Source organism: Leptosomus discolor, chromosome 9, assembly GCF_034619465.1.
Source record: "Leptosomus discolor isolate bLepDis1 chromosome 9, bLepDis1.hap2, whole genome shotgun sequence".
NCBI lineage: Eukaryota > Metazoa > Chordata > Aves > Leptosomiformes > Leptosomidae > Leptosomus > Leptosomus discolor.
The window spans coordinates 45,194,869-45,212,727 of NC_141399.1; the positions used below are offsets into that span (position 1 = coordinate 45,194,869).

Here is a 17,859-nt window from a genome sequence, read left to right on the forward strand (position 1 = left end):
ACCAAGGCATATCCGTGCCTCCCCCAGTCACCCACCCCCTGGAAAACTCTGGCCCCAAGCCGGAGTTACTGCAGGGACACCGAAAAGTGGTGCTGACAGTTCAAGCTGCTCATGAACTGCAGGGCCTGGTGTGCTGTTCTCGGCGGCTCCACTCACCTGAACAATTCAAAAATGGCCCCACTGTGTTAAGAGGAAAAGCTTTTGGGGAAGAGGAAAAGCCTCTTCCCTGCCCCGCCCCCCCCCCCCCCCCCCCATAATTTGCAGGAACCCCACAAGTCAGTGCAAACACTGCACTGTGATATTTCCATAAATTTTGGTCAACATGACAGTCTACACGTTAGCTAGGGATGTACAAAGAAATCCCTCATGGCAAAGCAAGCCCAGGTATTCTTTGAAATCACACCCACTATGTAAGAGTAATAAGAAAGTGTATTGGAATTATTTTAGGTGATACTTCCGAATATTCTTGGATACACATTTTGCCACATTATTCTGTTGAATAATGTTGCTACAAGTAGTGCAGACAATGCAGTGGTTACACCAGTATAACTGGTTCTGCAACAAAGTTTGGCTTCAGAAGGTTGAAACCACTTTCCCCCTCTTGGAGAGACTAAGGAGCCCAAGCCTGGGCAAAATCCCAGTTTGAAGTTAGACGTAACAAGTACAAAACTGAACTGATAACTGATATAAATACTAATAAACTGATAGAAATAATGATAAACCTGATGTAACCGCTACCAGTGCTGATTTCACTTGGAGCATTTAGTGACTCACTTCTGAATTAGGCTGAAAGCTGCGTGCACCTGTCCACAGCCTGCTCCTGCAGTACGGAGGATGGAAAGCCAGTCCCAGGAAAGCATTCCAAACCCAGCGTTAGCCTCTAACATTACGGGTAAAAGCTTAAACAAAAGAATGGAGCGAGCCGCACAATTAAGCAGAGAAACGTAAAAAGAAATGGTGATTCTTTTTCCTTATTTTATTGGGTAAATGTTTTAAAAGGTAATAACAATAGTGTTAAAACTACTACAATATCTTTCCACAGCCATATCTCACAGACCCACAGAGAACCTTCTATTTTTTTTTTTTGCTTTTTCCTCATTTTTCTCTTTTTAAGCCGTACTTATATTAAAATGCCCATTTCAACAGTTTCTTCACACTAATAGCAATTAAATGTGGAAGGAAGGAGGATCTAGTTATAAAGGAAGGGGGTTCAGGTAATCTGTGATATTACTGTAATCAATCAAGTTACTAAGGAAGGAAGGAAAAGACGGAGGCCTTAGAAGCTACGCCAGGTAGCTCTGAGCCCGTTTGTGTGTCACCATTGCATTAAAGATAACTCAAGATGCTGGTGAACAATTTAAAGTAATTTTTTTGTAACATATAAAACACTAAAATAACTTAGAAACTAGATCCAAATATCTTGAAAAGAATCAACTTTGATATACAAAAACAGTCATAAGTTGTTACAAAAGTTTCAAACAAAAGTTTGTTTTCTCAGTGCGTTTATGTACCAGCGCAATTACTGGGTCCAGAGCAAAGAAAGAGGTTTTTATTTTTTATTTTTTCTTTAACAGTAATAAAAAACGAGGAAAACATATCTTTGTATATAAAGAATCATTGCTGGTCTTAAGAATAAATGTAACCAGAAACCCTTAAATCTGAGAGGCACACTTTGGGTTTCTCTTTTTTTTTTCTTTTTCTTTTTTTTTTTTTTTAAACATAAAAGAAAAGTCACCAGTTTATTTAAATGGAGGAGATACTCAGACTCCCCAAATAAACTTAATTCAATTAACATCACTAGCAAAAATCAGTTAGAAACTGTACAAAAATAAAAAAGTTAACACATTTAATCCTGCAGGGATTTTGTAAGGACTGGAAGGCAGGCTTTAGGAGCAGCATTTGGGCATGGCTGGAGGCTTCTTTGGTTCGATCTAACACACATAAGAGATGTAACCTACTCCAGACAACAACTTTAAAACCCGCACGGTTGAAGACAAGTAAAGAGGTCCGTATACAAACGCCAGGGTGTGCAAATGGGTTCGACTGCCTTGATTTAAGAGTGTATCTGAGGTCAGAACTCGAGTGTGCCCTCCCCCTGCTAGGATCAGCATTGGGGTCGAGATGGTGGAAAGTCAGTGCTACAGCAGTCTAGGCAGAAGGAAGGCCACTTGAAACGTGACGAAGTAATAGCTCCATGTCAAGTCTACGGTTTTGTTGTCTTAACTCAGTTTACAGAACAGGGTTTTCAGCAATGTTAAGCAAAAGAATTAAAAAAAAACCCCAACAATCTCTTTAATGAATAAGGCAAACTGAGTAGTGCTCATAAACAAAAAATTAGCATTCCAACTTAAACAGTGAAATAAGCTACTGGGATGTACCTTAACTTCTTATAAAGCACCCCAAATTAAAAAAAAAAAAAAAAAAAATCAGATTTCAAAATCTGTCTCTCACACCAGCAATATATCTAAAAGGGTACTAAACACACCTATGAGGGAATGACATTTGTGAAAGCAATCGTTGATCAGCTTTATGCAAACAGACCTATTCTGTCCCAGTGCATGTCACAGTGAACTGCACATTTTGTACAAAGAAACCCACAATGACACAGAAACAATCCATAGCGTTGTCAGCACTCGCGTGCCGAGGAGGTAGGTGCCCTAGAAACACTGTAGGTAGACTGATTCTTCCAATTGTTTCACAGAAATATCATACAATCTGATTGACCACAGACTCAGTAACAGTTTTTTAATTAGTGATACAAAACTCTGGTCCAGAAGGGTCTGGCATTAACTCATTTCAGAAGCACACCTTTACAGTTTGTATAACACCCTTTTAACTATATTTTTAAGCAACGGCTACTAAGAGATAGACAAAAATGCGTTTGTGCATTATGCTGTATACAAAAAGGAGACAAAACTATCCTTTTCTCCCCCAAGCCATGGTGGGAAGTATTGCTGACCTTGTCCTTAAAAACCTGCAGGATTGTTTATTCATCAGTATATCATTATTACACTGGTAAGAAATTCTGTATAACATCTGCATATATCGAAGATTTTTTAAAAAATCTGATATGATTTTAGATCCGCATGACCAGTCACGTGACCTGCTTGAGGTTGATTAGCACCTTTCAATACATATATATTTTTATATATAATAGATCTTTTTAAAAAACTTCTAACAATGAGCTCATACGAAGCATGAGCATGCTGTAACGAGATGACAGATAAAGATGGGGTTGGATGACATTTTTTTTTCTTTTTTTTTTTTTTTTTGCAGCAGAACGATTCAGTTTGTGCTCAGTTTCCCTATAAGGGCAAGAAAAAACCCAACACAACTCTATCAGGTAGCCGCTTGTTCACCATTTCCACTTGAAGACTAAGCCATTTAAAAGTGTTCCCCAAGCAGAAACAAGACAACAGTATCATCCAAAATAGCCTCTGTATAAACATCTATTAATTTTTGCAGCTTCTGGCTGGCATCTCTTGGCTCCTGAAATTTCAGGCCCTCTGCTTATAAATTAAGGCATCACAACTGAAAATGTTAATATTTGGACATCAAATGCTGTGGATGAAGGAATACCAAAGACCTCCTACAAGAACCTCCATAGAAATTAAGGGGCAAAGCTAACCTCACATAAGGGATGAGCATAATTTATCCATATCTGGTTTTTAAACCCTACTGAAACGTTTTTTATAATTAGCCTGATTTTTTTTTTAACAACTGAATTTTAATTGGTTTTACCTATTTGAATTTCATATGTCTATATATTTACAAACATTCATTATTCAAAATAACTGGATTTTCTGCTTACTGTGGCTTACTCACTCACATTAGGAAGGTCTTTTCTGTAACAGACGGCACGTGTTGTCCCCTGGAACATGGACTGAACGTCAACAGGTATTAGTGGGAGTTCTGCAGGCACACGAGCGAGGAGCTAGCTCCGACCATACACTGGGCTTGCAAATATACCACACATACCTTTTACTAAATCCTATTTTTACAGCAGGAAAAAGTTCCCATCAGTTTTCTTTCTTCTACCGTGTGGAGGGGTATCAGAATTATTACACAGTACTTGCAGCTCTCAAGTACTATTCCTGTAATAGATGAAACCATGTAAAATTATGGCATACTTGTCCTGTGCTCTTTCACAACAGTCTTTTTTAATTTTTTTAAACAATAGTTAACTTCTTATCTAACTATTCATGGACTTGATAAAACTCAACAAGTTCAAAAGCAGAAGAAAGAACAAAACAGGGATTTTTCTTTCCAAAATAGGTTTGCTATTAACAACAACAAAAAAATCTCACTTTAAAAAAAATCCCCCAAAGCCTGACGCCAGAGCAGACTCAATATGGTTTGCTAGAATGTCTGGCGTATTTGCTATATTTTTTTTCTATGAATTTTATATATAAGTATATAGTTATGTCATAGTCAAAGGCACTAAAATCTAAATCCATTTTCTTCCTAATATGACATCTGCTACTCACCAACCTGTTTTTAAAAACGAATGTCACTCCTAATTTGAGATCACCAGAAAGGCATCGTCTCATTACAAATGCATTATTACGACCAGTCTTGACAGGGCTGGGTTGCCCGCGATTCCCAGCACAGCACAGGAGACAGGTGTCTGGTAGCCTACTGGATGATGGGACGCCCTAGCAATTAGACCAGTGGATTCTGAAAATGCTGCCAGGTTAACATCACCTCTCGTTGTACCTGTAATTGCTTCTCTTCATCCAAAAAAGCATCTCGTAGGTCAGCCTTGCCATTCTGGCTGTACGTGCTGGATCTGAAGTCATGTATAGCGATAGCTACATGAAATCTTTACTGTGGGGTGAGATCCTGTACACACAACATTATTAAGAATGTTATGAAAATGCAATTCATTGTCTAGTAGAATACCTGAATCTGATATGTTTCAATCCCTGTCAGACCTATTAATGCAAAAGCCATGAACGCCCTTTTGCTAAGCAAAGCATCCCTAACTGTAATCCTTAAACTCTTCCTTCCATCCACAGTCACAGAAAGCCTTGATTGATATAATTCAATGTTAATGAAGTAGAAATTTAAAATTTCATAAAAAACCCAAGGGCTCTATATGCTGCAAAAAAATCTGCAGTGACTCAGTAATAAAAAAATTATGGGATCTTTGTAGTAATGCAGTTTTCCCTCCCGTTGCCATGATGCGCTTAAGCAAGAAGCCTCAGCATGGCAACGGAAACTATCATCATAAAATGGTACAGTAATAGAGATAGCTAGACCAAGAAGGGGCAGGGTCTCCTGGGAAGAGGTCTGCAGAGAGGTCCAGTGACTGGTCATGCGGCTCAGTGTCAGGAATAATGGTTGTACGGTGGAAGGGGGTGCCCAATACCATTCTGGAAGTGATGATGCTGACGATGGGCAAGGTACTCTGCGTAGCTCATCGTCATCTTCTCACTACGGTACCTAGAAAAGAGCAAGAGAAGCAAATTCAAGAACTGTCACCAGGAAGCTGTAAAGTAGCACTAAAAATACTGCGCCAGTGGTGTGTTTCATGAGGACAGCTCCGTACTTCTGACGTTAGGAGTAAGACTAACTTCAGTCGCACAAGGGCAGGGAGGGAACTGCCATGGTTGTCAGGGTCATTCTTGAATCACATGACAAATCACAACATCAATACTTATGAAACAGAACTGTTAAAAATTGTTGCCCACTATGTTGCTCAAAGTAGAGGGGGGTAGAAACTCATGATTTATCGAGAATGTCCCCTATCTTCAGCCAACTCTCTACGTAAAACCTAGGAGAAAAACTGTAAACAAGCACTACAGATTTTTGGCCTGTTTTTAAATATTCAGTATCAATTGTCCGCCAAATTCCGCTTTTAAAATAATCCCGGCTACATTGAATGGGGTTACAGTCTTTTTAGACTAGAATCATAGATGACCAATGACTGTGTTGTCTCTCAATTTCAACAGCTCCCAGAACAACCTTCCCCATAGTTCTACCAGGCACTGAAGCGAGACTGACAGGCCTGTAATTACCAGGGTCTTCCTTCTTACACCCTTCTTGAAAAATGGGACAACATTTGCCAGCTTCCAGGCAACTGGGACCTCTCCAGACTCCTAAGACCATTGAAAAATAATGGAGAGAGGTCCCACAATAACGTCAGCCAACTGTACGTAAGGAAAAGCAGAATCCAGGCCCTGACAACCAATATTTTGGACGTAATTGCATCGGTATTGTTTGACAACAAGGACCATATTGCCACATTTACACTTACGTGCAGAAGTGTAAAATCTACACAAAACCACCACTATTCCACATTTCCACAACTTTCACTTAGGAAGACCTGGCATAAGAGATCTGGTAAATGAGGTCTGGTGAATTCAGCTACAGTGAATTAAAATACTGCCACCTCTCCTTTCTATCATATTTTTCTTCTGGAGTTGCTCTGGTTGTTCTCTCCTCTTTTACCGCTGAAAACACCACAACAGGTGGCTCAACCACTTGCACGCACAACCCCACACCAACGTTTAAACTACTGTGGAGTTACCAACTGCAGCAATTAAGGGAGCAAACACGTTTGCTTCTGTTGCCTCTTTTCCAGAGGAGCGGAGCACACCGCCTTGCACTGGCAGCTTTTTGCTTCACTGGACGCGTTTCAGAGCACCGAAGGTGCCCACACGGATCGGTACGGCAGCGATTGTTCACGACGTACTGACGTAACAAACGGCCGCTGGTCCCTGCCGGGAGACGAGCTGCAGCTCTTGGACTGGTGTGAGCGGTACGTGGCACCGCACCTGGCGAGTCAGCTGCCCGGGGAACGAAATCCCCTGCCCCTGTGAAACTAAACCGTGACCTTGGCACTGACCGAGGCTGGTTTGAGTGGGTCAAGGCAGGCCAAGGGTTGCCTGACTAGATCCACATCTGCTCGTTCAAGCAGACGGAAGAGAAAACGCAGTGACTGTCCTTATGCATTCTAGACCCCTGGAATGGGAACACTTCTCTGGCTCCCTTGTTTTTTAGTTCTGTTCTTCAAAACATGGCCAGAACTGCTGGGTAGGGACTCGAAGATAGTGAGCCACAGACTAGTTTTGATCAGCTTAAAGCTTTATTCACCCACGAGACATATACGTTAATTCAGAGATCCGAAAATGAAGTTCAAAGCACTTATTCCACCCTTCCAACAGCTGTTTTACTGTACAACAAGAAGTTATTAAAACAAGGCTCTAAAAAAGGTTGCCTGATGCTGGGAAACGGTTACTATTTTAATACTGCTGTTTATAATATGTCAGCAGAAGCTGAGTTTTTAAGCAAGTAAAACAGCCACAACCAAAATTTCTTCTGAACATTAAAAATGATGCTTTGTTCATTCCACTTATCAGGCCAGTGATTTTGCTAGCAGGTTGGCTGTTGTGAACTTAAATACACTAAACGCTGGCGTTTTGTGGGGTTTCATTTTTTGGGGGGCTGGCGTGGACGGTAAGTTTTTTGGGTTTGGTTTGGTTGGTTTTATTCTGTGCTCATTTCCCATTGCTCCAAACAAAATCATGTAGCTGAAAGAAAATGCATCCTATACAGAATTTTTGTTTCTTGGAAAAATATATTCCTTATTTACTGAGGTGTACAGAAATTGTCATTTACGAACTATAGCACTGTTACTCTTGCCCTCAGCTATCTCCATATGTTCTTTTTGAACAGAAGATAACAAGGTGCACAGCTGAAATTAGGAGATTGGAGTTTTGCATTTGGAAATTTAGCTGGATTCTGTAAATCCTTCCTCCCTCATTTAACCTTCAGAATAACATGTTTTCCTTAGTCACAGCTACTCCACAGTAGTCAGGTTCCTACAAGAATCTAGAATTCTGAATAGTCACTGTGACACAAAATCTTTGTTCTTCATCCACAAGATTACTGAACAATTCCTCTAATTTTTTTTCCCTAAGACATGCTTTCCCTTCTATCTGGTCTAAACATAAACTACTGCTAAGTAATAGCAAGATTTGTAGATGAAGGTGACAAACATGGAAGCTGAGAAGAACCAAAATCTCAGGTCTTTGTCCTATAAGAGTGCATCAACAACCAGGAGAATCCAAGTATTTTCAGTTGTTTGATGTGAAAGGATTGGGTTTTAATTACGGACAAGGAAGTCAAGTCTGGCTTACGCTTGGCTGCACTAAGGAGGGAAGAATTTCCAAAGGAATCAGGACACAGAAACAAGAGTAATACATACAGCGTTTTCAGAACTAGTCTTGTGACCCTGTGAGTCCCTAGAAGTTAATAAAAGATAGGAAGGGTGACAGTTCTGGACAAAGGATTCTAACTTTGTTATTTGTATTAATAGTACGTCAAGCGTGGCCTCCCTGAAGAGGATGAACAGTCAATACTTCCTTATGACGTAAGATTTTAAAAATTCTTATTTCTCCAAGCGTGGAATAGATAACTAGAGTTTAGCAGTCACTTTATACTGCAAGTTTATAAAAATACATAGTTTTAGAGGCATTCTTATAAACGCTTACTCCTCCACCCTTCACCATATAACTACAATATTATGGGCAGAATATCTGCTGCTAATTCTAAAAAATTTCGGCTCCCACCCACTAAGAAGCCCTCAAGAACACGTTTTACTAAATTAGCAAAACCAAAATGCACCAGTGTGCGACACGGACAGAGCATGCAATGAAACATGAAGTTCCCGCCTTCGCTCCCGAGAACACCCTGCCGGAGTTTACCCAGGACACGGACTGTGGCACAGCTGCCGGGTTTCCGTACCCAGCCCCGTTAAGAGAAGGGAAGCCCACACTCCACGGGAGATAAAGACGACCCCGTGCTTGCTTGGAGGATGGAGCAAGTTACCAGCATTGAGGGGCCTCCATGACTTCAGAGAGCAGACCCACAGCGCACCATCGGCTCAAATACAAACTGACAACAGCAAGTAATCCTAGTCCCTACGCAAGGCACAGATGTTCTCAAAAGTCCGTACTGCTTTTGTCAAAAGAAAGAAATCATTAATAATATATACAGGAAAGCTTACTATTAACATCTGAAATAAGCACTTACCAGGAACGAGCACATCACATATTACAAAACCAGGACTTATCTCCAGTATCCCATGATGCATACCTGGTTAACTTTATTGTTTTCCTGAATTCATTAGTAATCGGAGCTTTGTAGCCTCCTTTCCTCAATAAGGAATCTATGGTTTGAATGTGGTCCCATCCTGTTGAATTTTACAGTAGTAAAAATTAGTGAGAAATAGAGCAATAAGAATGGATGTTGCAAAAACACAGTACAGTATGTAGTGCTATTGATAATGGAAGTGCTCTGCTGAAGTTCTGTAGAAAACACAGATCAATCTTCTCTACTTAAGAACAGTTAAAGGAAATACGATGCACAGGATCTTTACACACAGTTTGCTCTACAAACAACACACATTTTGATCTCACAGTTGCAATATTGTAAAAGTGGACCCGCTATATCCAGGTCCTAGATTGGGAGAAAGATACAAAACTAAACTTTTCTGAAACATTCAGGTATGATCATGTATCACAATCTCTTTACAAATGGCCGTGAAAGTATGAAAAATTAAATTTCTGTATAAGAATTATACGTTGAACATATGCAGAGAACTTCAGAGATTAGACTTCTTCCTAAATATCACTTAACTTCACAGTGATATGTCTAATTTCAGAACTACTACACTGTATTATAGGTGTATGGGTAATAAAAAAATGGATTAAAGATGTAGATTCATTACTGTTATCAATAAAATCTTCATGCTATTCAAAACTTCTATTTATTGATTTAAAAATCCCTAATATTTTATAATATTTTAGAAGTAGCTGTTAGACATGTTATTTCCAAAAAATGCAATTAGAATAGTCACATTAAAAAAAAAAGGAGGGGGTGGGGTGTACTTTTGTGTACATAGAGAAATACAAATGGGTAGTTTTGGGTACTTTAAAGAGTCAGATTGCAACACATTGTCTACTAAAACCCACCCCAAAAAAAAAGCTTAGAAAGCCTCTAAAGCTTTAAATGACTATTTGGAAACAGAATTATCCGTTAAAGATGCTCCTCAGTAAAGGTTTCATCCCATTCCTTAGTAGACTGATTCAAATATAAAAAGGAAAAAAAAAAAGCAGCAATACAGAATGTGAAAGATCGAGACACACCGTCAAGCTTCGCAGAAAAAACAAAACCCCACAGTAAGTCATCAAGAGTCAGCTGCTCAGTCCAAAAGATGACTAGTCATCAAAATCTACCACAGTTTTTTTAATTCACAAACTTAAGTCTATTAAAAGTGACTTTAACAGCATTGTTTTGGACTTTCATATTGAAAGTAATTCCCTGCCATCCATCAAAAAACCCAGAAAGCCAGCGTTTATAAAGAGAATTAAGTACTAGCAGAAAGTACCCAATTGGAAAAACAAAACAAAACCAAACCAAAAAACACACAACTTGCAAATCTGGGACTAAATCGGCTGTTTAGATAATTGACCAGCCATCCCATCACTTAACAGAGTTTTTGCATGTCACTGCCATCACGGCGTAACAACTATACGAGAACTGGCAGCTTTTAACAAGTGTCAAGTTGGCTGGCAGCACTGGGCCACCCCCCTGTGTTTTATTTTCCTACAGCTACACTGCACTAATGACTTGTTTAAACAGCTACAGCTTACTGAATCCCTATAAGGGGATCGATACAGGCATGTAATTGGCATTTTATATAAGAGTCTTCTTACAATTAAATATTGCTCCATCTCATCTGACATCAGTGCAAGGTCAAATAGTGCATTTTAGATTTATATGTATGTTTACAATCTTCACCAGATCATATGAAATAAAGCGCAACAATGACCTTGCTCCTTTGCAACCTCCGGTAAGTAGGTGGCGGTGCGTTTTGATCCTTTTTCATTGATGAATTCTATCCTAATGCCATGTACGCCCACCTGCAAGAAATTGGCAGCTTTATTAGTGCATTAAAAGAAAAAAAAGATACAAGAGATTTCCAACATGATAAAACCCAAAATGTAAACCTCTCGGGGGTTAGTGCCCTTTTGCACAGAGTTTCCAGAGGTGGTACTGACGTGAATGCAATCTTTGAGAGGTGTTCACCCTTGTAAGGTCAGTAGCAGCACAAAGATGCTCCTCAGCTCCCCATCACGGAGCTTCATCTGTGGTCTGAAGGAAGGCCAGCTGAGAGGCAAAAGTCCTTCTGTCCGAGTCCAGTGTCCCTCTGACATCAGCAATGTTCTTGCTGATAAAATCTCCTTGCCACCAGATAACAGTCCGCTGGCAACCAGAGAGCTGGCAAATCTAATAATGCTTCAATTAAGAGCACTAATTTTGTTCAAAGTAACAACTGAACAATGAAAGATTTGTCACGCTATGAACTTGAGCCTGGAGCCCTCGAAATTTTTGCTGATGTATAACAAGGAAAAGGAGATAATCCAAAGCATTCAGCTTCAAACTCCTACTTCCAGGCTACTAAGAACTCTAATATGACAAAATACCAGTATGGAAACCAAAATTACTAATACCAAGGAGTTAGATGTATATAAAGTTGAACTGCCAAAAAAAACCCCCAATAAAACGAGGCTGAGCCCCTTTCCAGAGCACTGTTTAAGCATCCCTGTTTTCAAGGTACAGCAATTCTGTTGAGAGCACCTGCACTTGGATCAGGCATGCCATAAATGATATTCCATTGCCAGTAAATTTTCAGTTGCTTTTGAGTTCTGTGCTTCAACACGAAGCATCAGCAGACGGACTTCTGTATTTTCATGCCCACATAACTAAGATGTTATTTCCATTTAAATCCAAAGTTCCCAACATTTCATGTAGAAACGAACAGTTTACGTTTACAAGGGCATCATGATAGTTGGTATGGCACCTCTTTCTGGACACAAAGGTAACCAAAAATGCTCTAACAGGTTTTCCAGTGAAACCTATTTTACTGTAACTGCGTGATAGTCAAAAAACAAATAAGGAATATTTACAAAGCTCTACCACTTGTTCAATTAACATATTTGCTTACATTAAGACCTTATTTTTTAATCTTTATATATGATATAAGCATGGGGAAACAGAAGGAAGGGTCTCTCTTGTGGCTGGCCACGGCCTCAACAATTTTTCCCCATGACCCTAGCATTTCTTAAATAGGAAAAAATACTTTGAGACCAACAAATTTAATTCACTGCAAACTTTAACGTGGTATTTCATTACCCAACACTCCTAAACCTAACTGTCATAACATGCATGCATAATCACAGGAGAAATCAAATCTATATACTCAGATGATGTAACGATGAACCCAAAGGACCTGAAAGTAAAATGAAACAGTGTTAGAAGCTGAACCGAGCCTAGCCAGTTTATTCCAAGAGCACAGTAAGTTTTTGCAGGTGGTGAGTCTGTAACTGTCGATATTCAATTGCTTAAGCACCACGATCAAATATTTTCACGTTTTGCACACCTTCAGATCCTGCAGAATATTAGATTCTAAATTCTACACAACTCTTTTGCATAATAGTGATCACGTAGTATTCATGAGAAACTAACCAGAAGCACAAGTGATGTATTAAGTAGGATGCAACATTCAAGCAGTAGGCAATTGCATTGCACTGGATGTTTCCCATTAACCATTTTAAGGGACTTTTTAGGCCCATGTCTGTAGAAGAAAAAGATGTAGAGCAAAATGAATAAGGCAACAAACACAACTGCACCCACAGTTCCTCAGGTTGGGAAAATTTCATAGCATTCTGTGAAGCACGGACTCCAGCTGCGTAGCTATGCAGAACTCTCCGTCCAGTACAAATGGCTTTTCATTGTTGAGCTCCAGTTAATCAAAACCAGGCCCGAGTTCAATAAATGGAAGCCACACGCAAGCGAAGCAAGAACAATCCATGCTAAAATCAGCATGGGCACAATTAGGAATTTATTCTGACTTCCTCAAGAGACCAATGTTCCTGCCTTGATGAAAACTTCCGAGCAATTTCCCAAAATATTCCTCTCTAAGGTAAGGTAAGGGGTAGGTACCCCTTTGGAAGGCATTAACTGGGCTGTAACTGGCTTGCCTACCAAGCTCAGCACAGAACTTTACTCAAAGCCTACGGCCTGCTCCTCAAACTAAAAGTACTGACACACTACAGGCCAGTTTTTGTTGAATAACAACTTCTGTGCAGTTCAGAAAAAAACAAACCAAACAATCTTCTTCTGCAGATGGAGTTTAAGTTCTGTCTCGTCTATGACCATTTATTAGGGAAATGACTTTATACAGGTATCCCTCTGAGGGATGCGAATCTGTGTAGCCTGTTGCTATTGGGAGAACAAAGCGAGATAAGTCAGAAAGTAAACAAACCAGTCCCCTCCAACAGGAATATTTCGGTAGGGTTTAGGGCATGTATACCGTGTATCCAATACTTGCGGCTGTAAACGTTTTGTCCCACTGTGTAAGTGGCCAGAGGCTACCTAAAACTAGGTCCAGTGACAATGTTAATTAAAAAACACGGACCTTTCACTAAATCTATGGATGGCATTAAACTACATAAACTACATTTTTTTAATTTTACTTCTGAAGTGACCTCAACAGAACTTCAGACTTTGTTGTGTATTTATACACATTCATATTCATTTATGCCCATTCTTTTTTTAATGACTCATTTACTTACATACACCTCAGGATGGGGGAAAAACATGCACACACCACATTTATTGTTTTGCCAAGTGCTTCTGGCACTTGCTTGATTATTGTCTGTAACACCTCTCTCTACATACCTATCTCAGTTGGGCTAAGGAAAAATTGTTCCAAAACCCACCCCGAAACCGATGTTTGAGCAACTCTCATGTTCAACTGTTCTGACCTAAAGTTCCAAACACAGTTTACAAATCTGTTCCTCTTGTACAGATTCTCCAGCCACACTGAGAGGAAGAAATAACATTATTCTCATTAGGCTATCAACATGGAATTTGGATAAGCATCTAAAACATCAGGCCTGGTTGAAATTCAGGCTTCTAGTCCACTGCGGAGTAAATCGTCATCAAGTAACCATTCTCTCCAGTTTTATCTACTGCACTGAAATCTGCAAGAGATTTGCATGCAATTATCCTGAATTAGTTTAAGATTAATTATTGTAAACATTTTTCAGAAATACATTAAAGCAGATAATGAAGAACCTGTCACAAAGGAACCATGTGCAAAGCCCCAGAGCTGGAGCAGTGCAGCACCTCCTTTGTGTTACGAACATGCATTTGCCTGTTCCTTAACGTCCCTCCCTGATTGCTCTTCTCCTCCACTCAAGGCCAGAGCCACGGCTCGATGCACAGCCCCTACTGCCAGCACACCAGTCAAACCACGACCAGCTCTGCTTGCCTGCCTCTCGGGTCTACCGGCACCAGCATTCACGTAACCGCATGACGAACCAGACCAGGCCGTTCTGGGTTACGGCTGATCCTTCCACTGACTCAACAGTTTGCCAGCCCAATCTTTGAACAGCAGCAAGTCATGAACATTTTCAAACAAAAAAGCTGGCCTGTCACTTGTACCATGTTCCTTATGACACCACATAACACAGTAAGTTTCCCCTTTATTTACCTGACTAGTACTATGGAAATTGCTGTATGCAAACTTGTCTGGAAATAGAACACTTCAGATTAAGCGACTACTGGTACTTATCAGAAGCTGACCCCACTTTTTATTAGGTGAGTTCTACAGCTTTTTAGCCCCACATTTGTAGCAAATATGCCACCTTCTTTCCAATCATCTTCAGTAGGGCTTAAAGATTACATTCTGATTCAACAATGGAGGCAAAAGACTACTCAGGAGATATGCTCTCTGCTTCCTGACAAGCATTCTTTTTTTAATGAATAATTTATTTACATATATGGCACCACTGAATATCATCTAAAGAATAAAATACTGAGATCAAGACTCTTTCTTCTCTGTTCTAATGAATGTAAGAGTTGCTGATGCTGCTGCACTTGTGGGAAGGAAAGAATTTCCACAACTCTTAAATCTACTAACTTTATCAACAATGAAAAGCCACCTTTCAGTCAACATTATTGGCTACAACTATTTAAGCTAATATTTAAACCAGAGCACACAGGCTAAAGGCCCTTTGTATCAACACAGCAAACATGTACAATTCTGCAGATTTTACTTTACTGAAGAACCGCAACTTCAAGGCAAAGATCTCTTCCAATGTATTTTAAGGAAGAGCTGCTGGTCAATTCTACTTATTTATTACCCTGTTGGAATTACAATAATGTTTTCCAAAATGTTTATTATAATCACATATAACCATAACGTTTTAAAGTGTTTTAATAAAAAACATGAGGAGGGTCTGAATTAGCAAGACAGACTTGACCTTCTAGCAAAAACCTCCACAGATTCTTAATTAAATTAATGAGAAAGTGAATTAAAGGTATTCATTTGCTGTTACATGAAATGGAGAAGGAATGAGTAAGGGCACTTTACTTTTCTCTTTTGTATTGCTAGAAAAAAAAAAAGCACATGGGGATACATTAAATCATTTGCCATTGGAACGTACCTCGCAGCCATACCCTCTCAAGGAGGCAGAGCCTGTAGCACCGAAGCTGAACTGCAAGACCTACAACCTGATCCCACCTTACATGTGCCGTTTCTGGGATCTGAATCCACTCACAGGACCTTCTGAGTGTACGTTTATTTGCCCAAATTGCAGACTCACAAACCAAACAGAAGGACCTTCTACCGGACCCAAAGCCATGATACTTCACAGCACTCTATTCAAACTCTTCTATGTTCCTTCTTTTGGGGTGCTGCTAACTACACACACAGTTCCCACTGCAACACGAGATGCAAGTGTACCTGCATTGAGAATCAAGAGCAAAATTGGAGGCAGCCTGAGACAGGAATTCAAATTTGCGCAGGAAAGAAGAGACTTGGTAGAAGGACAGATCAAACAGATGAGCTCAAGGAGAACAGAAATACGGAGAAAGCTGAGTTTATGCAGTCAAGGAATGACTGCTATCAACATCACATTATTTAGAAATAAGTGGTCTTTATGACTTGTCTCCTGAATAGGAGCAGTACTATCAAAAAAAGAAACCTATCTTAGGGCTTCTCATGTTGCCTATTTCTTTGAGCTGGAAGGGTTGTGAAACTCCGCCCCATTAGCAACTGGACCACAGCAATATTTCATGGGTTCTCTCTAGCAGAAATGACAAAACAGTTCCTACACTCCCGGTGTTCATTTCAAAGCCCTACCTGTGTTCAACTGCTAGAGTGCACTGCAATTCTTACCAAGTCACACGTAAGTAAAAACGCTAAATTGTATTTTAGGAAGCATCCTCACGAACCATGGCATTGAACTGGTCCTTTAAGGTTTGTGCTTTCTCCTAGTTACTTTTATAAAAGATGAAAATGGCAGCAATTTGAAAAATCGTAAGGGAGCTAATAGCAGCCAATTCACTCGTATCTCCTGTTTACTTGGTTGAAGTTTCTGCTGCAAAAGGATCCCACATTGCTTTTTACAACTGAAATACAAATTTATTTCGTTTGGGAAGATAATTCAGTAATCAGAGAAAAGAAGATCTATCACTCTGCTTCAGGATATAGGAGACACTCCTGAGCCATGTCTCCAAGTGATCTTGTCTCTAAGCCACCAGAGCACTGCGGCAATTTTGAAATATCGTGACCTCTGTCAGCACGTTGCTGAATTAGCTCCCACCAGATCAGCAGTAGCGTACCTCCTGAGGTAAGGTCTCCTAACCAGGCTGATGTTTTTCAGGATGATCTGGAAATTAGAATTATACGAGACGAAAGATACAGAATCTCTCTTTACGTCATACTCTAATGGCAAAAAGACATTTCAGGATGTCTAATGTTGCATAACTGCAGCTCCCTTAAAAGAAACACGGATGACATAAGCTGTCTCACTGACAGGGGCACAAACAGTGGTGAATCATTCTTTTAAGGATGAACAATTACTGATTTTATCTTTCTCATATTTATACACACACCCCCATCCCTTTTGCATGGAATGCTTGTGGATGATCAACAACTACGTATGATACAGTCACTTGAGAAGCACGTTTAACTTCTAGGAAAAAAAAAGAAAAAAAACCCACAACAAATCATGGAACCTACTTTGTGACCATTTCTTAGAATTCCTAGGAATCTGCAAGAGGTTTTAAAAGCCTGTCATTAAAAAATATTAAATGAAATAGCAGAGAGCAACTAAGCAAATGGGTAACACAAGGGCTGTTATATTTTTGACCCCTCCATTCTTCCTCCCAAGTCAGGGCTTTCCACCAAGAATAATCATGAGAATCCATAGTATCAGTCAGAACTGAGCAAGACTACAGTTCTGCATTAAGCTTGTTTACACTGTTGCTCAAGGAGTCTGCAACAAGATAAAGAAAGGGCATAGAAAGCAAAGGCCTCCTTTGTTTCGTACAAGTACTAAAGTTATGAATCAGACATCTCCCAAGGAACAAAGTTAAAACCAGTGTTTCCAAGGGAAAGTGGACTTCTGAACTGAGGCTTTGGTTTCGGCTTCTCTTTAAGGATGAATATTTTGGTCCTCGTGGAAGTTTATTATAGAGAGAATAAATAATATGTAATAATATTCATAGACTACCACATGCAAAGAGCTAAATGCTGTTTCATTATGCACTTTGCACTTTAAAGAGACATTTTCTGAATGTATTCAAAGTCTGATTTTTCATAAATTACAATAAATGAAATTAAATTGAAAACACATCACAATGGTTACTACCAGAAGTCAACCTAGCAGAGCAGAAAAATTCTACCAGTTTTCATTTTCACTTCTAGCTTGGTTTAGTATTAGAAGTCACTACAGTTTTGATTACTTGAAAAGATTGTTTAAAGTCCTCTAACAG

General features: G+C 39.6%; 1 protein-coding gene across 2 annotated transcripts in view; it reads right to left on the minus strand.

The window, feature by feature from the left end:
* Nucleotides 1–4,799: 4,799 nt before the first annotated feature.
* AMMECR1 (AMMECR nuclear protein 1) overlaps nt 4,800–17,859 on the minus strand; it is a 103,298-nt gene continuing 90,238 nt past the window's right edge. For both annotated transcript variants that reach the window (XM_086469896.1, XM_086469897.1), the window contains 3 exons: nt 10,841–10,931; nt 9,103–9,199; nt 4,800–5,445 (listed from right to left, as the gene is read on the minus strand). In XM_086469896.1, coding sequence (XP_086326022.1) covers nt 5,331–5,445; nt 9,103–9,199; nt 10,841–10,931 — 303 coding nt within the window. In that variant the 3' untranslated portion in view covers nt 4,800–5,330. The remainder of the gene's footprint in view (nt 5,446–9,102; nt 9,200–10,840; nt 10,932–17,859) is intronic.